Source organism: Enoplosus armatus, chromosome 1, assembly GCF_043641665.1.
Source record: "Enoplosus armatus isolate fEnoArm2 chromosome 1, fEnoArm2.hap1, whole genome shotgun sequence".
Taxonomy (NCBI): Eukaryota; Metazoa; Chordata; class Actinopteri; order Centrarchiformes; family Enoplosidae; genus Enoplosus; species Enoplosus armatus.
In genome coordinates, this window is record NC_092180.1 from 15,333,007 (window position 1) to 15,360,055 (window position 27,049).

The 27,049-nt window shown below is 41.0% G+C and overlaps 1 protein-coding gene across 2 annotated transcripts; it reads right to left on the minus strand.

Annotated features, from left to right (window-relative positions):
- On the minus strand, nt 1-26,397 carry rnf111 (ring finger protein 111). Of its 2 annotated transcripts, XM_070901785.1 has the most exons (15): nt 26,336-26,397; nt 21,831-22,784; nt 17,508-17,640; nt 10,663-10,817; nt 8,934-9,128; nt 8,431-8,795; nt 7,646-7,898; nt 5,635-5,998; nt 5,414-5,539; nt 5,134-5,251; nt 3,599-3,679; nt 3,025-3,120; nt 2,647-2,733; nt 2,103-2,206; nt 1-775 (listed from the first exon to the last, which is right to left on the minus strand). In XM_070901785.1, exons 2-15 carry the CDS (start codon nt 22,699-22,701, stop codon nt 658-660), a joined length of 3,066 nt encoding a protein of 1,021 aa, XP_070757886.1. In that variant the 5' UTR covers nt 22,702-22,784; nt 26,336-26,397; the 3' UTR covers nt 1-657. The 2 variants fall into 2 exon arrangements, with proteins under 2 accessions (XP_070757886.1, XP_070757887.1); XM_070901786.1 differs by lacking the exon at nt 2,647-2,733.
- Between the last annotated feature and the right edge of the window lie 652 nt (nt 26,398-27,049).

Below are 27,049 nucleotides of genomic sequence, written 5' to 3' on the forward strand. Positions count from 1 at the left end.
TGAGGTGAACATTGGAGTTTATTTCCACTCTAGAAATACTGGGTGTGCACTAATACAGCAGCTGATCTGTTAACATGTTTCCCTAGTTAGGAATGTCTTGATTTACTTAAAAAAACATCTTTCACTAACAATCCACATCTTCTAAACATAAACTAATCAATACAATGATTGGTAAAAATGAATCCTGCAATGTTTTTTTTTTATTTCCAAACCGGAGGCTGACATTCTATTCTAGTAAAGCAAGGCATTAGGTTTACAGAAATGCATGTTTACTAGAGCAGCTATCCTCACCTGCAAGTTGTTAGGCCGTGTTAAGCCCACGTTATATGTGCAAAGAAATGCATTGCAAGGAAACATGCAGAGAAACAAAACAAAAAATGACACTTGAGGAAACAATCAAAAAAGCTACATAAAAGCTTTATAAATACAATAAAATCTTAAACCCTTAATGGAGAATTCTAGCTGTTGTAGTAATATGTGATAGCTGGCACTCTAGGCTCAATGCTTTTTTGTCAGGTGTTTTTTTTATTTTATTTTCTCGTAGTAGAGCTGCGCAGGTAATTCATGCCATCTTTGGTTGACTGCAGTACTGAAGAGAAAATTAATAATGATCTCAAAATAAAATTTTCAACAAAAGGGGTTGTTAGAAAAACAGCATCAACTCTCAGCAGACAACTGCGCCTCAATGTCCACTCTGCAGATGGGGCACTTCTTATTGGTGAGGAGCCACTGATCCACACACAGCTGATGGAAGAGGTGCATACATGGTAGACGTCTGGAAACGCAGAGGCAGAAGAGACGAGAAATGTTGACAACAGAATTTTGAAAACTTTTTTTTTTTTTTTTTTTAAATCAACCTACATACATGGTGTGCCTCTCTTTTATGATCAGCAGGACACAGCGTGGTCCAGCTCTTCTCCTAGTCTTCATCTGTTGTGTTTTTGTCACCACGACGTAATGACTGATTATCCCTGTTTAAAGGATATTCTATGTTTTTCTTATTGTCAACATGATCCCATGAAAAGAGTGAAATCAATCATGAATTGATCTTTGACCACGTATTGCCTGTGCATCCCACATATACGGTCCTGCAGCTGTAAATACTCACTAATGCACCAAATCCACAGCTGAAAATAGTTCCCAATACACAATTTGTCCATTTTTGAGAAACATTTGTTACAAACTGCAGTGCCCAGCTACTTTAGGAAATTACTGAGCCTTTAAAAAAATAATATTTGTGACAGTTATTTTCAAGATTTTCATCTTTAGTAGGAACAAATGGACTTTGGGGCTGAGTGCCACAGACAGGGTAGAGTAAACCGAAAGTACTGAGAGACTGTCTAACACATTGTCGGTTTTGACCCTAACCCTTTTCATGGGATTTGTAGACAATAAAATATAGAATATCTCCAACCTTATCCTATAAAAATGTCCTAGGACTGCTGCCTTTACTCAGTGCAGACAAAGCTACTCAGTGGAGCTTTCCTTCCAGAGCCTGTCCCACAACTTTAATAAGTAAAAATGATAACACAAGCGATGAGATACCTCCCTAATTAGCATTTTTAAGTTTAGCGATTAGAAAAACATTAAAACTTCAAACTAGTGGAGTGAAGAACATCTGATTCTAGCAAAAATGTGTAAAACCTGTTTTATCTGTTTTACCAGAATATGATCATACAGTGTGTTACAGTTTGGAAATGGGAAATGTTTAAACTCAAAATCATTGAAATTCCTATAGGAGATGACTGTTTGAGGTTTTTGCTAAATTATTTACAAACAAACAAACAAACAAGGTAAAAAATCTAACGTGACACTCCTCACTTCCTTTTATACCAACAGAGGGCAGAAAACCTGAGTGAGTGCCAAAAAGCAATTCCATGAGGCCGGTAATTTTAAGGCACTCTGGGGTTTTCTGCTGATTACTGTCCCTTTGGGTTTTTAAAAAAAAGATATATCTCGAGAGATGGAGGCAAAATGAAACAAGCTGCCATCTCACGTGTCTGTGTTCACACTCTCACAGACACGCCCCTGGAAGCATAATTAAACACTCTCAAAACTGTGAGCGACAAACAGCGCAAACACCCAGGAGGGGAGCCCTTTACCTGACGTCCTCCCCCTCCTCCAGTATCGACAGACAGATGGTGCATTTTTCTTCTGTGTCTTCATCTGCCCCCTCATCTTCGTCTTGCTTACCATGCAGCTTTCTCTGTTTGCGAGAAACATTTAGAAACATGACTTTTGATATGCAGCATCGACCAGTAAAGCTGCCTCAGCAGACTCATTACATTTGGTTAACAATCCTATTAATCCACTCTCTGTTAAACATATTAAACTGCTCAACTAAAACACTATCATTACAAATACATGTTACATTTGCATAAAAATATAGTATTGCCTATAAAGAGGCAGCTATGTTTAGAACAAACACTTCAACAGAAAACTCTTTTGGGGACAGAGAGAATGGTCATTTTGTCCTGAAAACAGAAAAAAACTTTCTATCTGTCGTCTCTATGCTAAACAAATCAAAGTTATCCAAATCAAAGTTATTCTAGAGCCGAATTCCCTGGCCCCCAAGACTAATACTAACATCTACTGTACATGTGAGCAGAGACATGTTTCCAAATTGATTTGTTCATTATTTCTCACCGATTCTGGGGTTGCGTGCATATTTTTCCCAATAGATGCCCAAGCTTCAGGGGTTAACTGTTGGTCAATGTCTCTCTCCAACACCTTCTGTATTGGGTGGCAGGGTGTTAGATTGCTTATTTAGATACATTTGGAAACCTCTAAGGAAACTTTCCCCCAAACAATGTCTTCACAGCTGCAATCTCACACACTACAGTAATTAGCTAAATGTTGGAAAAACATCAGACGTTCGAAAAGAGCACAAAAGACCACTGCGCACTCTGTCCCAGAATGAACTGTAACAGACATGCACAACTATATACAGTATCTACAAAATCCTATGAACAATATATCCATAGCTACACACACACTCACACACACTCTCACACAAGTCCTCACCTTTTTGTACTTGTGTGGGTAAGTGCACCTCTCTATGGTTCCCTGAGAGGCTCCTCGGTTCACAGTCCCCAGTCGTTCCTCTAAATGCAGCAGGTCCTGAATGGAGGGAGTAGAAACACACCGCTATGAGAACGACTGACACATTTAGGCAAACTGCAGCACACCTGGGCAGATGGCTTTTCATTCAATAATTTAGTGGCTGAACCCTGAGACACGGCGAGTTAGACTTGTTTATAAAAAAAAAGCCAATGATCTCCAGAGCTTGGGGATCAAACCGCCAACACTATGATTAATGGCCGATCTGCTCTGCCAACAGAGTCACAGCTGCCTTGAGTTTAACAAGACGTTAAACGGAACCAACTCCATCTTCTGATGAAAACCATGAGATGCTATTGAATGCTCTGGAAAAAGTGAGCAAGTGGACCTTGAGTAGTATTAAATCTGTAGTACTAAATCCTGCTTTCTCCTTCTATACCGATGACAGTATATTAATACTACTGTTATAATGTGCAAATGTAACATTAATAATGATGAATGAAAAACAAATTTAGCAACAGTAAAACACAGTCCTCACCTCATAGGTTCTTCCAAAGCCAGTCATTCTAGATGAGATGTACCGAATGTGCGGGTAGGTCACTTCAGATATGCCAGTGTGCTGTGAGGGACAAAAGAAAACATTTTGCTTAACTTCAGGACAACGTTTTCTCAGAATAATCTCCCTCATGTCCCTCTCATAAATGAATGCACTTAATCCTTCTGGATCAAAGGGCTCCTATACATTTTTCATTTCATAATTTCACACTTTTGACAGACCTTATTGTATTTGAGTCTTAAGCTTCTGGTGAGAGTTCAATATAATGTATGCTATTAGTGGCTGAGTCATTTGACTTTGAGCTATGTCGTATTACTACTTGTACGCCTGTGTTTGCCTGGAATGAGCTTCTTATAGAGAGAGGGATACATTTTCTCAGAAAATAACATTAAACCTGAAATTCATATTTTTTGGCTACTTGGAGCAGCGGAAACAATCGCCAAAGTACCATCGCCTTTTAAGTTGATACGGTGTTGGTGTTAGCAAACAGTTGCTAATTTACACATCTGGCAGTTACAGAGCAACATTATTGTTTATTTGAAGTCGTGTTTGTGTCCACCTGATGAATATAAGTCCAATACTCACTCTTCTTTCAGCTCTGTCATAGTATAAAAATATCTGGCTCTTTAGCGACTAAATGCTCCACTATGTTCAGCAGCTAGTCGCTAACTGTGTCTGCCAAAAATGACACTATGAGAGCTGTAAGAGTAAACAAAAAGCAGTTGCAAGCCGGAAAAATGCAGATTAGAGTAATAATTCTCTGTAGGTTCATCACTACAAACGTCCCCTTTCACATTGTGACTTTTTTTTTCTTTAGTTATTATAAAAATATAGATCATAGTCACTTTAAATGTATCTTTACCCTGCTTAACTGACATTTTGTCAAATTCTGATTAATCCGAATTTCTGTGTAAACTGTACGTATTACATGTTACATTACATATTTTAAAAACAAATTAGAGGGACCACTGAATGTGTTCACATGGCAAATATGTAATGATGAAGGTCATAGATAGAAATGAAAACTAATGAACTCTGCTGAGACTGTTCATCAAAATTCACATGCATATCTTTTGGTTCTACTTCTCTACCCCCTAATTCTCAGCATGCACGCTGTGATGAACTGTGGATGTGCTCAAAACATTTGAAAAGCAGCTGCCTGACTTTATGTGGACTTGCATTGATGCTACAGAGGAGAACTGATTGTAGACAACAACTAATGTTTGGATGTTTGAGGGTGACCAAGGAAATAAAAAGCAATAACATCAGGAAACTGTTGACTATATTTGTGCAGGATCTGTCTCAAGGCTTGTGGATTTGTTGAGTGTGCACTTGAAATGCCTGATGAGCTACTATTAATTGCTAATGCATTATTCATGTGGTTCACCAAACCATCCTTGAAATAACTGATGTTATAAATAAGGGGCCAACACCATTAATCTAAGCCAGGCTTCGTATAAAAGTGATTCTTCCTCATTTATGCTAATGTATGCATGTGTGCTGAGGGTTTCTCTCACCATGAAGGGGATGGGGAAGTGGTGCAGTCTGGGGGGAGGGTGGTAGTGAGGCAGGTGAGAGTGCAGGTGCCCTGAAGGGTACGGTGCCACAGTCACTCCAGCCTCGATGCCAAGCTCCCTGTTGACAAACGCACAACAAGCCATCAGTCATCATTCTCTAAACCAAGGAACCGTACAAGACGCATTAAAAATGTTTAATATTTGATAGCTGACATTAAACTTGGGTTAAATTAGGAGTAAAACCAGCCATCTGCCACGCCTCACTGCCTCTGATACTGACCATGCTGTTCTCTGCTCAGGCTGGCGAGGGAGGGAAGACATAGTTTGTGGCACATGGATGTGGTGTCCATGGCCGTAGTTGGGGTGCATTCTGTGGGGGTGTGGAGGCGGACGCTCATGTGCTCGTCTGCGGGGAAAGAAAAAACACAGGAGTTTTATCTTTTACACTAATATGAACACTCATGATGAGGAAAAAAATGGCTGGGTGATGGTGGTACTCACGTGGGGTGCTGCATCATCCGGCGCCTCTGCACCTCCATCCTCTGCAGCATCTCGTGTTGATGGAGCCTCTGCACAGAGGCCCCCAGTGCCGGTATATGGTGTGGCAGGGTCTGGTGGTCCGCAGGCAGGTGCTGGGCCAGTGGGGCACTTGAACTAGAGAGGTGGTGGGTAGACATGGGAGGGGGAGGGGCAGGGGGCACGGCGTGGCCTGAAGGGTGGGATGGCAGTGGCGGATGAAAGGTGACAGTGTGGGGAATGACATAATCACCTTGTGGAGGGGGCTGAGGTGCAAGTTGGGGGTTCCCATGGGAATGAGGACAGGCGGAGGAGGGCTGATGATGCAGTGAGCGTGCTAGAGGGCCATCTGGGTTTGAGGAAAAAGAAAAGGGGAAAATATTAAGTAAAACATCTTGAAAAATTGAAAGACAAGAATACAGATAATAATAACAGATCTTTTTGCCATTGTTAACAAATCCCACGGAAAGACCAAATCCAACAATGTGTGAATCTGAGTGTCAATACTTTCCGACTTTTCTGTGGCACTCAGCCCAAACCCATTTGTTCTTACGGAAGGTCATAAATGTATACTTTCATTTTTAAAAAGGCATCAGTGAGTATTTTCGGCAGCAGGAAGGTGACTCAAAACAAACTGCATCCGTGTTCATTGTTACCAAGAAACATGTCAGCCAGTACAACAGTGTGGCTCAGTGATGTGTTTTCAATCATGTTTGGATCCCCAGCTCCCTCTTGCTGGCTTTGGTTGAGCGTGATGTTTTATTTCTTCCACAGTTGTTTTTGGACAACAATGGAGCTCTGTGGCACACAGAGGATTAAGCTACATCAGGCTTTGGCTACAAAGGCAACATTTGCAAACAGGATCCATTTGTTTTTGGTGTTGGTAATTTTATGGGATTTGTTAACATAAACATGCAATGTCACCAGACTTATTGTTTTAGGAAACAACAAAAACTTTGTTATGTTTCACCTCCGGCATCAGACAAAATGTGGGTGAAAGAGTTTTACATTTGCACTTTAAGCCAGCGGACGAACATCTTGGCTCATCATGTTACAGATGATGCCTTTGTAGCATTTTTATTTGTTGTCGACACAAGCCTTCTCTTATTAATATGACTAAACAATCTGAGTTCACTACTGTGAGTCATCCATTTCATCCATTTTTTGTTTTACTTCTTCTTGCTACATGTCTGAGCAGCAGTAAAGCGAGGAGGAGAGGCAGGAGAGGGAGAGAGGTGAGCGTGGGCACCAGCAGCAACTAACTCTCTTACTACATCCCCACCAGGGAGCCTTGTCACGCCGCTTCACTCTCCATACTGAGCTATTCTGAGTAGAGGGAGCCATTAACTACTTCTGCCTGGTACTGTTCCCACAGCACTTGGCACATTAACCATCAGGCTCAGTTTAATTACTATTAGCATTAGGTTTTAGGAGTGCAGCTGTCTGCCAATTTTCACAAGTACTGTGCAAATGAGAGAATTTTCCAAATGCTGACACTTGAAGCCCAACTGATATTAAATGGCATTTTGTTTTGTCTGCTATAGCATACATATCCGCTCTGCAAACCTGTTGTGTTTTCCTTTGAGAAAAAAAGGCAGAAACCAAAAGGGGGAAATTTAGATTCTAGGTTTTTTGGTTTCATGATGGCACCCCATAGATTTGCATCAATTCCACGGAATACCACTAAGGTATCCGTCTACGTAGATATAAATACAGCCAATCAAATCTTGCATAATGCAGTGACGTCAGCATTCAATCATAGGCAGAGCACATTGAGCCAACAGCAAGTCTGCAGTGCAAGTTTGTTTACTTTGTCTCTCATTCACACAGACACTGACTCGCCCCTGCAGCCTAAACTAACGATACATTTTAAAAACACGTTGATATTATTTTTACAAAAAGGGATGAGTAAATGTGATTTCAATAGGAATTTAAAATTCTGATTTGAAATGGTGAACGTCTGGTGTCGTGTACTGCATGAAGGCGATGTACTAACAGGAGGGGTGCATGTAATGTCTGCAGGGCTGGGGTTGTGTTTGTGGCTGGGGCTGAGCCACCATGGAGGAGCTGAACGAATCCACCACAGCTGGCTGGCTGGGCCCAGGGGTGGCCTGGGAAACGTAGGCAGGGGGCCGTGAGGTGGAGCCTGGGCAGCACGGGTCAAAGGCCGAGGTGCTGCCATGGAAACTAGCCCCGTTGTTTACACCACTCCGAACACTGCTGTTGCTCAGGTCCACTGGCAGAGTTTGCTGTGGAAGGAAGGCGGAGATGTTACAGAAAGAAGGGGGACAAACTTCTCCTGTGGAATACAAAATGAGTCTTCCTTTGAGAACATTTTCCCAGAGTTCAAATACAGTCACGCACCAGTCATACACAATTCAAGTCATAAACCATGTCCACTGAAACCTTCTTTTCACTCCTGTATTTTTCTTTGAGTGAAAAAAAATATATAGGAGGAACATTTGTTTATTCTGTTGCACTTAGTCTCTAGCTAAAAGCTGTTTCGAGATAAAGAGAGACACTTTTGATGAGTGACAAGTGTTGTGACCATGACCTTCACTAACTGAGAGGGAGGATGGTGGGATGATGCTTTGACAAAGTTAACATAGTATTAAATCATGGCCACCATCGGCTGCTATTGGTGCCTGTAATGAATGTGTCGGCCAATGATACCAGGTTTAAGTACAATGCTTATATAGTCACACCTACTGGAATCATTCAAATCGTATATATGTAACTATATACAACCGTATGGTGGTATTGAATGCAGCATGGGGATACCTGGTCATGGTAGAGGCCTGTGTTGCTGCTACTACTGTTGTTGCTGCTGCTGCTGACGACAGCGCAGGGGGCGGGCAGAGCACTGGGTCGCTCCACAGGGCAGCTCGGCTCTTGAAAGGGCAGTGGTGCTGGGTGATGGATGAAGTGGTGAGCGTTGCTGTGGCCGTGACCATGGCCGTGCTGAGAGCCACTGGTCTGCTGAGAGGACGACGCCTGCAAGCAGCTTGAATGGGAGTGGCTCAGGGACAGGTGACTAGGGGAGGGCCCTCCACATGGGGAGTGCTGCTGACAGCAGGACGGCAGTCTGGGCATGGCCGTGCCTGCGTTCTCTCCTGCTGTACCTGACAAACCTGGTCTGCCATCATCTGATGGGAGTAAGATACATGATTAGGAAAAATATAGGATGAGACAGCAGGTTAGCACTTTAGAGGGCATAAAAACAAGAAAAATTACTACACAACATAGACCAGCAGCTGGTTTCAACATGCCATGTCCTGTCTTACCCTCTGTGGCTGTGCGAGTAGAGCCACTTGGCCTCTGTGTGTGCATACTTTCAGGTATTGAGCCTGGGCAGCTAGTGGAAGGGCCTGGGGCATCATTGAGCTCTGAGGTAGAGGCATGATGGGAAGATGATGACGAAGACGACCTGACTGTTTGAGGGTGAACGCTGCCAGAGGTGGTTGGTACGACTGAGAGATCTGAGGAGGAAAAAAGGTCATCATTTAGAAAAGATGGATTAATGACAACTTAATCAGAGAGAGAGCTAATTTTCATTTGTAAATATTTCATAGGAGAGGGGTCTGTCGCTGGGGTCTGACTGTGTGTTTTGTTACCCAAATCATCACCCAATGCTACATTAGTTTTCAAATGAATTTACACAAACAGCTAACAAAGCCTTATGAATGTAATATGACAACATGTAGATGTACCAGTTGATACTTGTAGATAAAAAGACGTGATTTTCACAATCCACCTAAAACTCAACTTGACACTTTGCCTGGGAAAGAAAGGATCCTAGCATGGACTGCAGCATGTGTGTACTTGTCTGCTGATTCTCAGCAGCCGAGGAGAAGAGCAAACCTTATTAGCATTCTAGTGTGTGCACTCCATCGGCTTTTCATATTCACAAATTAATTTCCCCTCTTTCTCCTAAGAAATGCAAATACTCTAATACTCTGTGCTCTACCATTTTGCTATCTGTCGTGGGCGTGGGCTGATAAAGACACTGACATTGGACTTAAGTCACACAAATGCCTGAGGTTACAAAGCAGTCCTCCATTTTACAGAATATAAAGCGCTTGTGTGCAATGTGAAAAGAAATCCAAATAAATATGGTACAAGCTGCTTAAGGTTAATGGAGGATAATGGTAATGGTTAATGTAGAGCAACAAACTCTATTCTTATCACTGAGTGGTTAATTGATGCACATTAAAATTCATATATAAAGCATCGTAACAACGCATTATCGTTTTATTAGTTGATTTTAAGTACTTACATATAAGAAGATATGTAGGTAGATAAACCACAAAGATAAACCAGAACTGTGATCACTTTTAATTTGACATGTTGCAAAAGTAACTTAATACACTTTTTTCTACTTGTAGATTGTATATTGTTACTTGTAATGTTTCTCTTTCTGTTACCTGCCTAGGGACTATGGATGTAAATTAGCATTCTTGCTAACTCCTGCATGTTAACATCTTGTATTATTATAATACTGATGTTCAATAACATGCACGTTATTCTTTTAGTAAACAGGGTTAGGGTCATTTTGAATTTTGGCTCATTACTCCCTCGATAAAGCTCCTGTCTCATGTCTAAATTAAGAAAAAGATGTAAGAGATTTGGTGTGTGGCTTAACGTGAAGGTCTGTGCCCAAACAGGTTGCTCCATGTCAACCTTTGTGACATTAAAGTTGCTGAGATGTATTTCATCACATTGGCGCTAATGTCATGAATTTCACTGTATGAATATCACTTAAAACATTTCCTCTTCGTGGCTGATAGTTATGACACATCTGAGAATAAGGATAATAGATAGGTTTTCATGTCACAGAAGAATAGCTTCTATGACCTTCACATATATGCAACAGAAGACATAACAAGATATCAAGGCTTCACAGCTGGGAGGTGGCAGATAACTTGAAAAATGAGACCTGTGTTGAAACCTTTGATGCATAGTTATCCTTTAAACAGACACAGATGAAGGACTTTCTACTATGTTTATTCTTACCATCTTCATCGACAGTGAGGTCCACCACCTCCCCAGCATTCTGACGCAGTGGTTGGATGACCGTGGAGAGTCTGTGACGTCCACGCGGCTCCTGGAGACGATTCTGGGAGCAACTATTAGCCCAAATCCTGCCAAGACCCCCCACTGAGCGTGACCTGTAGACACATGGACATAAAAAACCTATTATAGCCAACTGCAATACAGGACTGCCTGTCTCACCAGGAATATTCTCACAGCTCAGTGAAGCATTTGCTTCGCCAGAGCCAGACCCTCCAGCTCATTTCCAGGACAGTGGCTGCTTTGACAAAAGGCTGCTGGTGCAAAGGTGGGCGAGGAAGCAACACTGGACAAGTCTGACAAAAGCATTTAGAGCTGGTCTTACTACCTAGTGAATATAGTAGTTTCTACTGCAGTCTCTAAAAAACTGTTTTGAAATTTGCTTGTGTGTCAGTCAATTAGGTCATGTGTGACATTTGCCTTTTGCGAAGGAAATAGCCACAATATCACACTTGATGCAGTTTATTTCATTTTGGGAACTAACATGGTGATCGATCTTTATGCAATTACTTATACAGCCCTTGTTTAGTGTTTACAATTGCATTTGTAATAAGATCAACCAAGATCTTGCACATCTCAGAAAGACCTGATATAGCTGAAAAGAGTGAAAAACAATACAACCATTAAATGTTTCGATTGGTACATGCCGAAATTCAGCTTTGTTTAAAAGGAATTAAGCCAGAAACTACAGATGCTATCATGGAGCTCTGCATCCACAACCGCCCCACCACCTCCATCTAAATCTCATCACTCTTTCCACCCACATTCCTTCTTCCTATATCTCGCTCGAATGCTCTACACCATTCTTGCCCTGCCTTCGACCCTTCCTCTTTTCTTCTTTTTAATTTTCTCTCTCAAAAGGCTCCTGTCGCTCTGCCCCCCTTGCTCTCTGAGACTGGAGTGAGAGGCCAGGGAATAGCCACAATTCCCCCACAGTGCCGTAAAGCCAGGTGATCAGAGGGAGGAGGGATGAGCCCGAGGGACAAGAGGCTAGAGACTGTATGGGAGTGCCGTAAAGCTGGATACCATGGAGCTTTGTGGCTAGGGGATTTCACTACTGTTCCCTGAGAGCGTTTAAAAAAAAATGGACAGGATGAGAGAGAAAAGGCTGCACATCAAGTGCCAAACACACTGCCCTGTTAACCACAACTTCATCATATTCTATAACTATGGAGGTTTTGGTGAGCCAAACTAAATTATAGACTAGCTCAGTGATTTGTATTAATTAAATGACATTATCATAGAAATGATCAAGTGATTCAATAACTCCTTACTGGAATGATTTTTCTGCCTGTGTTTGCATGGGATTCCCGCAGGCCACAGACAAGACAGGTCAGGAGAATTGGGAACTTTAAACTGGCTCTTGGTGAATTATGTAAAGTAATATGTTAGCCTTGTGACCGCCTGGCAACCTGCTCGGGTGTTTCCCTGACCTTCAAGCTACATGTCACTATAAACAGGAAGACGTGGGTACAAGGAACAGATGGACTTAATAAAATTTGCAATAACAGAAACAAGAGAAAAAACTCACACAAATTGTTTTTTGTTTTTTTTATGATTTCGTATTTCAATAACTTGAATAATGGAACAAAAATGTTTGGTGTCTTAGTTGTTGATTATCAAATGTGAGTACAGGAGTTCAAAGGCTATAAGTGTAAATTCATAAATAATAGTACGTAATGTTATGGGCTGGTTAAAACTGATCTATTCCTCGTTATGCAGAACGCTAAATGCCGGAAGAGTTCGGCTTTGATCACATTCCTCAGATGTGTTTTAACGCAGGAAATGCCTTTCTCACTGCTGTTTGTGATAAGGGGGATTCCCATTAGCTCATACTGTCTGCATCCAATTCAATTTCCTGCGAGACATGCTGCACAATGCAAGTGGAATAAAAGAGGAAGCTTATTAACTTTCATATTTCACAAATCTCTAAATACACATGCACACACTTACCCACAAAACACATAGCAATGATGGTGGTGAGCAGAGGGGGGCGCACGGTGGTTGTGTTGGGGTCTAATTGGCCGGGCTCCTCAGCTCTGGGTTGATCCCAGGGTACAGGACTAGCCACTAGGGAGGGGTTCCTAATTAAGTAGACCTGGGATTATTTTGTAAATATCTGTTTACCACCATGACCCCCTGAGGGTGGGGAGTGAGAGGGGGGTAGCCAAGAGGAAAACAGTACATTGTAAACATGAGCACTATGGGAATGGGTGTCTTGGCAAAGCTGAGGTTGTGCCAAGCCAACATGATGTGAGCCACATGCCCCCGGGGATCAGAGGAGCGCTGAGGACCGAGGGCTGAGCTCTGTGGTAATATAGAGTAAACTGCTGGTTGGGGAGTTAATTTGAGGGATCATGCTCTGCACTGATGAAAGTATCGAGTTTGTCTTCACAATTAAGTATACAATGATGTCCCTTTCTAACTCTCAGCACTGAGTAGAGAACCGGCTGATATAAGGAGTACTGATCTGATGCTTATCCCTTTATCTAATAGAGAGAAAATATATCATTATAATTACAGAGCTGCATGCAAGCCCTTTATGTTGATATAGTAAATTTTGCAAGAGAGACATTTTGAAAATATATGTTCAAAATATATTAAGTATAAATAAAGGCAGAGATTATAAAAAATGATAACGATCAAAAGAAAATGTAATCTGAAATTTTTGTTTAAGGCAACGAAGGCTGTCATATATTTTGTTCAAGTTAAATTTGGGTAGATTTTAAGTTGAACGTCTGTTTAAACTCCAGCTTGTATTTTAGGTTGCTCCGATATGTTTGTGGATCAGTCATACAATGCAAGAGACTTTCATACCTGTTTGTTTTTAGCCATCTTAAACAACATTACTATTTTAAACATGGATGACAGCGTGTGTTGTAGTCACAGAAAGTCTAATGACATTCAAAACGTTTTGTGACCCTACTACTACCTATGTCCTGAGCTGATATGCAGAATCAGGGCAGGGACTGATCAAAGCCTTTTTTTCAATTGATCCATATCAGCTACATAATCCTTGTTTATTGTAACTCACTGCGCTCTGGGCAAACCTGCTGCCAAACACGCCCCACAGTGCACTGTTAAAACACTGGAATGTTCTCTGCACTGCTTCACAAGTGAGCAAACTGTGGAGCAAACAGTCAAAAACAGTCAATAACAGCCAGCAATTCAAATTAAAAGATTGACACTGACAGCATGTCACTGAGCAATGTGTGAAGAGAGGGTTTGGGTTAAAAATGGCTGGTTTGCCCTGATTTCTGTAACATTTTGCACCATGTCCCTAAAGTGCTGCTGTTGGTTGAAAAGTGTATTTGAACTTCCACATTTTGTACAAGCTAGGGATAAAGAAGGACTGTCCACAACTAGTTACAGAAAGACACTCCTCTGTCCACAGACATGACAGAAAATACTACTAGACACACACAAGACCAAAGGAAAGGAGAGACTTTTCTATATTAATGTAGGCCTACTTGAGGCTTCATGTGCTCTGTGCAGCTGAATTATATAGAGCAATATACACTCAGTTGCCAGTTGAGAAGTGTTTCTGTTTTACTACCCTCATTGATATGAATGGGTGGGACAAAATAAAAGAAACACCTGTCAGTATAAAGCAATACAATTCAACAGCACCACATCTTCCAAAATGATAAAGAGGAATCAACACCTCTCTTACAACCCTCATGAAGGCAGGATTCATTGCTGGACTGTTGTATTGGACTGCATTGGTTTCAGCTAGGTGTACCTAATAAACTGGCAACGGAGTGTAAATATCATCTACAACAAACACCCATTCACAAATCGGGCCACTGGCAGTGTAAACAAAGCTTTCACAGCTCATTCTGTTGTTCTTTGATTCCCCGCCCTCCTGCTCCCCTGCTGCCCATCCCCCACTTCATGGAGGCTCATCCCTACATTCTCTAGCGAGCCAGGACATCTTTGAAAGTCAGGAAAACAGGCCTGTTTGACAAGCCATGGCATTCCCAGTTTGGTGCAATAACTTCCAGGAACTATTTTCAGATTACACATAAGGTAGGGAAGAATGAACAACAATAAAAAGGGGATACAGATAGAGGTAACACAGAGGCAGAGGTTTGTGAATTGAGATGCATAATCGCCTACATGAGGAATTAAGGGAGTATTGAGACGGGAAGTCATATTATGAGGATGGGGAAATAAGATTCTCAGTGGGGTGAGGAAAATGGAGTGGGCTGCAGAGAATGACAGTGGGAGCTATCTTTTGTAAATGTATTGCTTTCACACTGTAAATATTTAGCAGTTCTCAGAGAAACAGAGCGCTATGTTCCAATTCCTCGATTGTCCACTCATTAATCCTCTGCATATTTCAGTTATATCAACTACCCTATTAAACCAGGTACTTTAAAGTGGACAATACCAGTTAGTGCTATGTGGTAGATACGATGATATGGTAGCCATGATATGGATTTAGCATAAAGTTCTGGTATAGTATTTTAATATAGGTCACGTAGGATTAGCTCACAACTATTCACACAAGGTGGTATGAGTCACTCACAGGCGATTAATAACAATGTTTACTGAAAAGGATTATCTAACTCCTGCTTGTTTCAAGCCTCAACAAACTAATTTTCATACATAACAGAAATTACATTAAAAACATTATGATATGTCCTGGAAAATGATTTAGCAGGAATTCAAAATATACCTGATTTCTAGTAAATGGGCCCTTCCACACACTTGTATGGTTATTTTAACTTAGAATAATAAATATCAAATGTGTTTCACTTCCTGTGGCACTTGTTCTTCATGGTCTCTGTTATTGTTAATTACCAAGTAATAAACGAATAATGGTAACATATGGTTTTAATATGTGAGTGGCATACAACAAAATTACCCTTCACACTTTTTCTATGTTCATTGATTCAAGTAAAAATACATTCCAATTAAGACAAAAACAAAATTGAAATGTCCATATAAACTTTTCGACTTCTCTCACACCATCATCCACTTCTCCACTATCCGCCCGAATGCAGTTTGTTCCAAAATCATGGGTGTACCAGAATATTGCTACATACACTGCTTCCTTTTGTTGCTTGGTCATGAGCGCAATCACAAGTGTGACAGGCTCATATACAAGCTATTGACTAACACCCAAGTTCACATATGGCACCCCACCAAAAGCAGACATTAGTAGTAAAACATTTCAACTTAAGAGTAAAACGACAAAAGACCTTCCTAGCTAACAACCCACAAATATCATAACCATAGTAGTATAGGGAATGAGGGTTCTTTATGCTCTAAAGAAAAGGGAACAACGCCACATGACCAGTCATGTAAAATATACTGAGAAGAAGCTTGTCCTCAGCCCCAGGCTCCAACAAACCTGATTCCACACAACAAATTGCTCTGAACAATCCTGACAAACAACTACATTTCTGATACTTTCTGCTCTGGCTAATGACTTTTCAGGTCTGCAAATGAAGTCCTCTTTCATCAATCAGCTGTTCGTTTCTTGTCCTACTGGAACCCAAAACTATGTTACAGCAGGACTAAAAACCATTAAAAAATATTGGACCATTACAAAAGCTGCCTTTTCAAGAGAGACGGTTTTGGTTCAAAAAGGTGAGTTTAGGTCCTTGTTTGCTAATACTCATGGTGTACCTCAGGGTTCAATATTAGGTCCTAATTGTTTTAGTCTTATAAGAAGAAAATAAGAAGAAAACTATCACCTTTATTGTTATTATGCAAATACTACACAACTGAATCAACTGATGAGACCAAATTACCCTGCTAGCCTTGCTTCAATAATCTCTTGCTAATATCAATTGCTGCAGATGTTTTTGGCAGCACTTTTTGGTTCACTGACTCTCTCACAGACAGAAAAAACATGGATATTGGTCCCTGAATGTAAAATCCTATGCTCCTAATCTTGGTGTTTTATAAGATTTACTGTCAGGGATTGACAGAGGTAAAATAAAGTTGTTAAATCAAGCTTTCATGAAATAATTTTTACCTCCTGCAGATCTGAAAAGGGCCTATTGAATGCCTTTTGTACCTCTCTTGCTCTTGCACTTGTTGCAATGTTGAACAAGAGTTTCTCCTTTTCTGTATAATTTGTTTATGACACTGTCGCAAAACATTTTGTACGTTGTTTCACAAAGTGCTATAAAAGTTGTTACCATAAATACTTCAGTTTTTCTAGCCAATAATGTTGTCTAGCATGTCTACACTTACACTTACTCACAAATGCACTCAACATGTTTATCTTGGCTGCCGACATGTCCTGCACAGTGGTAAAATTATTCCTAGGATTAATATATTCTCTGACTGTGCTGCTGGCCTTGTGATCAAACAAAATTGTAAAATTACTACCCAAAAACTGTTTATTAAAAAAATCATACAAGATCCTATGTTAGCTTGTTTACAACAGTATGGATAAAGAGCCCCATACGCTTGGCATCAACTACACATAGCTGACATTCACTGTAGCCTATTGGTTAACCAGATAAATGGCTGGAGCAACAAACATGATGAAAATACTATGACTATAAAGGGCTTTGACTGAAATTGCTATGTGTTGCAGTTGGGGGGGGGGGGTAAACATAATCATCACCAACCCACCGGCAATAATAACTGGGGTTTTGGGTGCTGAGAGACCTACAATCCTCATGGAGCAGTACAAGTAGTCTGACAGTAACTGTCACTGATGGGTTGTGATGATTATTGATGATAATGTTATAATATACAGCTATTTTATAAAATTCACATAAGCACATAATTTCAATGCTTGCTGAAAAAGCTATGATGCCTACCTGAAACCGTCCCCGACTGTGACGATCTCTACCTCACTGTCTGTTGAGGTGACGTTGATCTCCTCGCTTGCAGGAACAGCAGGAGCTGGAGCTGGAGTCGCCTCAATCACCACCACATCCTCATCCAGAGCACCTGAACACACCAGCTGAAGTTAGTTCTGACATACACCATACAATCTGACGACAAAGGCAAAGAAAGCATCCAACTACAATATAATTAACAGAAAATACACACTTGAAATTAAAACTCGTAGCTTGTACTTCTTCTTCTACTTCTTTGACCACTCTTAATTGGATTTTGACACTTTCAAATGTTCACATTAACCTCCTAAAACCCAAGCTCTATCTTCATTTCTCTTTGCTATTTGGGCTTATTGGGACCTGATAAGTATAAAAACTAAGCATCATCTGTTGACATGATGTGGTTCCGCATACGGGGACAATTTTCAATTTCCATATAAGCAGAATTAAGTATTATGGTATAACCCAAAATGTGATGCCCACGCATGTGGATGCCAGGTCTTAGGAGGTTAAAGTTGGATGAATCGTTTAATGCATACAAATGGTGGTGGTTTTTAAGTACGGACAAACAACAGACGAACATATTCAAGTTTGTGCACTGCATGCCTTCATATGCATTTACTCTCACACAGCATAGACATGTACTTCACTGCTTTTATTTTCAAAAAACCTGCGCTCCCTTTCTTTTCAATTTCTCAGTCTAAAATCAAGCGGGTTGTGCAAGTGGTCAGACAGTATTTCTCCAGTTTCATCATGCTAACAGCAGTATCACCGGGCTAACAGTTTAACAGGAGAAATATAGGTCATCAGAGCTCAACTCTGTTTGCACTGGAATTGCCTTTTTTGTGCAACAGATCTCACTCCATCTCTGCTTGGACTAAATACCATGATGGCCCCCTCAGGTGTGTTCGCTCAGAGTAAATGGTTGCAATGAGAGATCAGAAAGGAGAGCGTGGAGGGTAGTTATTTTCTCAATGACAATAATTACAGACAAATTTTTAAAATATTTTAGATGGAAATTATTACAATTTTCATAAAACGGGTGCTCAATTTTTTAAGTACATATATTGGGGCACAAATGTAGACCACAGGGGCTGCAACATTCACAGACTCAAGCGTCACACTGCATATTTGCATCACCAATGTTTTTCCACGTGATTTCAATTTCATGATATATTCAATGTTTATTTGTATTGGGACAAGCATGTAGCATAAACCAATGGCACCCACTAGAGCATTTATAGCCTCTGCTAATTTGCAATGCCCGTCCTTAGACGGGCCGTTAAAATACATGAAACAGCACTGTGCCATAATTACAACTACATCTATTCTGTCAAACAATCTTCAGATTTCAAAATGAGATGTGATATGTTATTTATATTTCAAAGTTAAATTCACCATATGAACTCAATGATAATCCCCATCAATACTTGCATTCTGCATGTGTATTAATGCCACCCACATCACCCACATCACACAAGGAGCCTAGTTTATCACAGGCACTGCTCAAACAAGTTAAAGTCATGACAAACTAATTTGAGACAAACACATCATTCTTCTCAGCCTTCTTAATGGACCATGGGATGGCAATGGGGGCAATGCCTCCCTGAATAGATTGTATAGTGTTTTTTCATAACTGCACACAGCTTAATCTACGGGTTTAAGCCAAGACATAAATCTATCATTTTGGTCGCCACCAGAGATGAAGATAATATACAGCATGATGTCGCAGACTATATAGGTTTATTTGTGCTTACAGTCTCATGCATGTTTCTAATTATTGTCACAATTTCTCAGTGTAAGTGAGAGTTGCTGACTCATGCATCTGGTGTATGAGCCAAAGTTACAAATTCTCTCCCACATTCTTAAACCTTCTATTTAAATCTTAAGCCAACCTTTCGTGGCAGATACTACATGTAACTTATTTCAAGCTACATAAGGGCAGGACATTTAGATGTGTTTGTTCAGGTTTACCAGAAAAGTGACTGTGAGCAAAACCTTTTGCTAAATCCAATTGATAGCTGGAAATCCAACGCTCTGGAGTCTAAGAGGCAAATAACAGATTAAAAAAATCTAAGGTAACTGCTACATTACTTGTGTGAATGATTAAGTGACAAAACGTTATGCTGCAGTAGAGTAGACTGTGTTTTGTGCACATCACTAGGTGACTTGCCATGCTAGTGAAGTTCATAATTCCCCAGCGTGATTTCTATTCCAACTGTCTCCTGAGAACTGCTGCTTAGCACCCTCTGCAAATCGAGCTGCCTGGCACTGAAGCCTTCATGTGGTTACACAAACAACAACACCAACTTGCAGAGAATTGTAACTAATATGTGCCATGTTTTGGTAAGGTAAACAATAGCTACAACTAGTATTCCTACCATGACTATATAACAAATGCTGGAACAAGAATGTCAGAGGCCTATGTGACAACTTACTGTCCAACCTAGGTAGTCACTTGATCAGTTGGTAGTAAGAGGACATGCAATATGCTTAAGACTGAACAATCATCCTTTGTAACTGCTACTGATGAAGCCAGGATTATTCCCATTTAATATCTTCTGTTGACCTCAGGTTAGAGGCAGGATTAAACCGTCTCCTGGCTACATCACACACCTGCTCCAACTCCGGGCATTTAGAAGGCAGGTTTCATCGCTTGCCTCCTTGCTTTCCCCTGCCGTAAACAAATGTCTTGTTTTCCCTCCGAGACCTGCTGTTTTTATGCAAAGGAGTTTTCTCCCACCTGCCTCCCACCATAGAGGCACAACAACTAACTTTCCATTCTCCCTTAGGGCCACAGCAGCAGAAATATTGCTGAGGCTATAAAGACATAAAGAAAGCGAAGAACCAAGGTGGGGCTTTTTTTAAATGATAAACTGACTGCTGTTGTAAATGTTGGAACATTTCAGATCAGCAAATAGAAGATGTCCTTCATATGCACACTGGACTGTGCCACTTTGGTGAGAATGAGAGCAGAAAGCTATGGTTTAGATTTAGGAGCTGCATAAACCTGTTGTTCCAACAGGTACAGAGGGTTGCAGTTTCCATTACAACCTGCCAAATGTGGGCTCTGAAAAGCAGAGGGGAGAAGCTATTCCTTTATCAGCTGTGCCAAAGCCAATGCAAAAACAGATACAGACAATATTCTTATCTATGTTGCGACATTTATAGTGTTTATGGAAAACTGAAGGCAAAAGCTTTAATGCGGTTGATTACATTTTTTTCGGGGACCTGGAACACACTACAGCAGCAATAGGCTGTCGTGTGAAATGGAGGACAAGAGCTATTTGTGAGCATGTTTTCAATGCAGCCAAACACTACACAAGGTGAGTCCTCTGTTTACTTCCCCTTCTGAGGTTGAGAGCCAGAATGAAACCACCTGGTGTGGAATGAAAACCTGTAGACTCTTGGTCCTGCTTCAGTAAACACACGGTAAGCGAGATCGTTTATCATCATCACACGTCTGCTACAGCCAATTAATTCCTGATTGTACAGTGAAGGGAACTGGAAGTCTATGGCTTAAAAGTTAAATCAATTGTGACAATACATGCAATACATAATGTCTTTTAAATTCTAAAAAAAAACACTACACTAACAACCTTTTTTTGTGATCAAAATGAAGGCGGGCTCTCGTTGCAAAGTTGCACAACACTAGTTGACCTCTTCTCCAGCATAGTCGTTTCTGTTTTTCTGTTCTGCTTTTCAGTGCATATTAATTCACATTGCATCAATGTGCTTCAATTAAAATATGTTAATTCATGCCAAATTGGGTTTTCTTCTGCGGCGTTAGAGATCCTGGTGCCTGTGAGCTTTTGGAGATATCATTTACAGCTGTTTCCAAAATACTGTTACAACTGTGATAGTACTCCTCTTTGCCTGTTTTTACAATTACACAAAAAAATCATACAAATAAATGGCCACATTTCTGTGTACCATTCTTCCTGTTGATATCTGTTAAAACCATGTTAATATAATAGTAGTTTAAAAAGGCCTTTATATACTGTAGAAACCCTCTAAACTTTCTTTTACTGAGTGGTTTTCAATAAAATAGATATATAAATACAGTTTAACTACTCCAACACGAATGTTGATAGCCTTACAGATACAAACACATAATACCTGATCCTGACTACACAGGCTGGCTTCTGTAGTCCAGTGTTATGGTGACTGCGATGACACAATATTATGCTACAGAAGCCTTCCCTGTTGGTTTACAATGCTGCATGCTGTATATGATACAGATACAGAGATCACAATGCAACACAAAGATACAACTGTAATCGAGTGGTGGTTTATAATTACCTGTGGCAACAGCAGCACTGTTGGTCTGGCTGCTGGTGCTGCTGACATCTACATACAGCTCATCTTCTGCTTCGGTAGAAGAGGGGGAGGACGAGTCACTGCTCAGCTCCTCGCTGGAACTACTGGTGCTATGGAGTAGAGCATACTTCCTACGTGCAATAACTTCACGTTTCTTCCTCTGCAGTAGTAGACGCTCCTTTTGCTTCTGAGTCCGCTGACCCCCTCCAGGAGCTGTTTTCACAAAGCGCTTCCTATGCAGAGGCCGTCGGCTGCTCAGACACGGCCGCTTCAGCAGCACTGGCTCAGCCTCAGACCGCACCCACTTATGAGAGCGACTCCCCCGAGTTCGACCCAGAACAGGGCCAACTCCAGTGGCTCCTCCTGTTGTCAGGGCAGGAGCCTTGTGTTGGCCCCCTGTTGCTCCAGCTTCCCCCTCGTCCTCTGAGCTGAGAGTGTCCGAGTCCCCGAATCGCAGGCTCGAGGAAGGGGAGGAAGCACAGTCACTAAAAGAGGACTCGTGATTATGTTCATCCTCACTGGGGTGCGGTAAAAGTTCTACCCTGGGACGCTGAGGGGCCAGTGAACTCTCACTGATGTGGCCCTCCTTCAGCGAGCAGTCTGATGGCCCTGCCTGTTGGCCTTTTCTTTTTCTACGCCCAGGGAGGCTCCGTTCTGAGTCTCTGTGTGTTCCTGTGTCCCTCAGGGGCAGATGCCTGGACTCACACAGGGTTTTAAATTCGCTGCCTGCCTTTCCAATCACCTCCATGTTGCTGGGGAAGCTTTTGGCTGCCTCCATGGGCTCTGGGTTCACTAGTGGCTCCTTCAGATGCTCCTGTCTGCTGGGGGCCTCAGATGGCACCTCACTCTTCATGGTGGCAGGTCCGTCCTCAAAGGGCAAACACCAAGTGCACTCGCATCAGTTCCTAGGCATCTATCCGCTGCATCGCACAAAACCTGATCAAAGAAGAAGAAAGGAAAAGAGTTACAGGTGCACAGGGTACTTTGCACAAGCACAAGGCCTTTCATATCAAGACCAATTTCACAACAAAAAATAAAAAGCAAAAGAGTGTTCACATCTAAATATGGGTCTGACCAATGAGCTAAAAACATTCTATGATCCAATTCATCCATGAAATGCAATGCTGAATAAACTGTTCAATAAATCAAAAGCAAGTCACACAGCTAGTTCGCTGCTTCAATGTGCTATAAATACGATTTGACTCCATCTATCAAATCATTACAAACATCATTTAAATAACCTTTACCAAATGTAACTGTCTGTCTTCACATTTAGCAGGGACAGAAGAAGTGGCAAAACTACCAAAGCATCAGGTATCACTGGGCTTTGGTCGAGTCTCACCTAAAATGGAGACAAAATTGGTATGACAAGCATTTTCTTTTAAAGAAAAACCTACCCGACTCTAAACTCTAGTTTAAACGACTAGTGTAACTGATAACAAAAAAGACAACACATTTAAATGACTATAATAATAATACCTATCCCTACTTGTAACAATTGCAAGGGAATCTTAAAAGGTTGCAAAGCAATTTAATAAAAATAAAAAAGCAACTGCAAAAGCAAGGTAAGAAATATAAAGACAATTCAAGGAGCATAAATTTTTTAACAAGTCTATAAAAATGTGTCATCTATGTTTAAATATTTGTCCAGATCTATATTTTTTTTTTTCCCATGATGCAGATAATGTGATGATTGTAGTTCTCATTATGCTGTCTACACTGAATTCTTCAACATCAGTTAGAAAACACTTAAACTTAAAGCAGAGCATATCAGTTTTGCTTTTGACTAAAAATAAAAGTTTCAGAATTTTACTGACCACTGAACAACACACCTAATGTTTTCATGGTGTTAAATGTGGTCATTCTGTTTGTTAGTACAAATTAAGACAGCATGACCCACAGCTGCTGATTAAAGATAGAAAATAAATACCCACAGGCTGAGTCAAAAGTAATGGCTGAGTCAATACTGATGGGTTTGCTTTATTGTTGATTCCAGGCAACGCATGAATCAGACTAAATGAAAATGGGATCTCAAAAGAGGACTGATTCTCATGTTTACGTCATGACTTTGGGACAGTTCTGTCTATATTTGTGTGCACCGAGTAACTCTCAGGAGACTCTGTAGACATGTTGCAGTGGGAGAGTTTTCACAGCGGTGTAAGGTCTCCCAGAACAACGTCAAATTCCAGCATTGCCGAAATGCACGCTTCTTCGTAAATACATCAAAACGTTTGCGTCTATGTTAAGACTTCATGTGTATTTTCAGAAGGTACGTGGCTTACTACACCCTCTGCCAGCCAACAGTGGTGTTGTTAGCATTGACAAGGATTACAGTACTAATAAAGTCTCTGTGCCCTCAGCTGTCAATAAAACTGAAAGCTCCTTCTAATGCAATGAATAAACTTAGTATATTACTCACTGCTGCTTTTAAGAAAACTGTGCTATTTTCAGGGTATGTACTCCTCAGTTACACACATATAATGATGTAAAGTAGATTACTTTCTTAAAATACATCACATATCTAATATGCCTCGTATGGGGATATCATTATCATCGGCAAGATATCGTGATATTGCTGTGGGTTAGGAAACAATTCCTGTGTTATAATGGAGTGAAATTTGAGCTTTTTTCTTCTTCTTTCATGTGGTGTACCCAGATTACAAAGGTTTACAATACACCAACAATCTGTAATAGATCCGGCTTTATATAGCTAATACTAATCCATTAAAAGATGCTTGGATACTGATCCCACACATTGGTTTGGACATCCCAGTTGTGTATGTTAGGCAAAAACACACACGCACAATGTTCATGCAGTTGAGAAGAATATATATGATTCCAAAAAGTTTCAGAAAGTAATTGGAGTGATGAAAATCTTTCATTAATCACACAGGACGGTGCATATCTGCAGTGATGTTCACTGATGGATGTTTAGTCACATAACATTAGGGACTGTGTGAAGAACATTTACACAAGTGCAGGCTTATGCACTATATGCACACGCTGATATCGCCCACAGCAACATGCCGACCACACTTCTTGATATGATGTAATCAGAAAAACAAAATCATGGCACTACTATTTCAGCAGGTGATTTAAGAACATATTGTACCGACCCCGTCTATGTGGCCATCTGGAAGTATGAGTGATGTAACACAACACAAGAAAATAAAACCAATACTTTGCTAGTCCCATCCACATTGTTCGCCAAGACTACATAACTCTCAACATTAAGAGATTTGGATGCCTTGCTTTGAAAAAGTATCTCTACATGTAAAGCGTCAGTCAGCATCCATATGTGATTTTATCTTCACCAAAATTCTTATAAACAAAGCCTGCCAAATATGGTACAAATTTAAACATCCAACTGCTGCATTTAAGAGATTTTATTTCTTTGTGGGGCCTCAGTTATTAGTAAATTCAAGGCTCATATAGACTTTTTTACGATACAGGGAACAGCTACAAAAACTACTGTAGATTTCATTTTCCACCTCTCTGGCACTGTCTCACTAAATATGTAACACAACAACATTCCTGTTAGTATTTGCTGCAGGGCAATTGTACTTGACTGCATTCGATTATACAGGTGCTCATGATGTTCCTGTATGTTGCACTGCATTATACATACTATTGGAGACTGCAAACGCACTAAGGAATGTAATTTCATTATTCATTCACAACTCATTTCAGAGTAACATGTCGGTTGTCACTTGACCTGAAGCTCCAACTTTTGTGAAATAGGGCTGATGAGGTTGATGGTGCCAGGGGGGGCTTTCCTAAAGAATGTAGTAAAGCTTTTAACATATAACACAAGCCACAAGGCTCTTTCTGCTATTATATACAACTCACTGAAGAGTGAGAGTCCTTCAGATGCCACAGAGAAAGCTGCGCAATGACAAGCATGAATTCAGGGGCCTCAGAGGACTGAAGGTAAAAATCCCCATGCATCAAGGCTTCAATGATACTCATCAAGAGGGCCAAATCACGATAAGTAAGAGATAATGCGGATGCTATCAAGTGAACCAGCCGCAGCTACTTATAGCAGAAAAGATATGGTGGAGCAGAAATGGCAACAGTGAACCAATTCAAGATGTACGACTGAGACAGGACTGCTGAGCTGCTGCTAACGATACTCACTTTGTGTGTGTGAAACGACTACCAACCACTGTGACTAGGCAAGCAAACAACAGAGCTTCATAGATTTATTTAGCTTGACAGCATCGAGCGTGAAACTGAGGCTAAGCATAGTTTCTACAACGGTTAACAATTACAATAAGCTCGGCTGCTGCCTGTGTCCCACAAACGCTGCTGTAGTGACTAAGGCCAGATAAACTCGTGTTAATGGAGAAGCACTAAAAATATGACTATCCAATGTTAGTAACTTATGTTAGGATTATTGTGATAACGAATCGAGAGAAACCAAAGTGGACAGCTAGCCAGCTAGCCTGACACATACTCAGACAGAAGACAACAAAGACAACACGTACCTGTGTCTAAGTCCTTTTTTCAAAATGTGTCACCGTCCTTTTTGCAACATGTGAGGTTAAATCCTGTGGGGAATAATGACAAGCGTTGAAAACGGGCAGTTACCGAAATGTTAACCCTAACTGCAACTAGGCAGGCCTACATAGAAATCGCGATCCGAGGACGTTAGTGGCTGGGATTGTGAAACTGACAACACAGTCCCGAGCTGATCCGAGAAGCAAAATCGAAGGCAATGGGCCCTGGACGGCTACGAGCTAAGCTAACATAAAGGCTAGTCCCACTTCACTCATCAAATACCCGCTTATACTCAGCCATTTTGACTCGCAGAGGAATCCTATCGAATCTTAAAAGGTAGCACGACTTCTCTATTATGTTTCTATTTGACAAGATAGAAATGTCTCACTATTAGCCCTCGACGAAGTTGCCATTCCTGCCTTTCGAGGCATCCACTCTTGTTTACCCAGCAGGTCGTCTGTTCGCTGGCTACGGCTACAACACAGTCGTCGCCCTCAGCGCCGCAAGGGGGCGCCAGATCGCTGCCAGCCATCAACTGCTTTACGACACTTTGCGACAGTTTCACTTTAATCCCTTTTACATTTCAAAGCTGAAGGTGTTGATAAAAATACTGTTAGTAGACACCCACTTATCAAACACTTTCGTTTCGACAAGAGAGTTTTGATTATAGGTCTGTAACGCCCGTGTACTGATGTTAGTTC

Excerpts from the sequence above, each read along its gene's own strand:
- rnf111 (XM_070901785.1), bottom strand. The coding sequence starts at position 22,701 with ATGAAGAGTGAGGTGCCATCTGAGGCCCCCAGCAGACAGGAGCATCTG. Across the intron at positions 3,121-3,598 it reads GCTTTGGAAGAACCTATGAG|GACCTGCTGCATTTAGAGGA; the intron begins GTGAGGACTGTG and ends CCCTCCATTCAG. Across the intron at positions 2,734-3,024 it reads ACCCACACAAGTACAAAAAG|AAGGTGTTGGAGAGAGACAT; the intron begins GTGAGGACTTGT and ends CACCCAATACAG.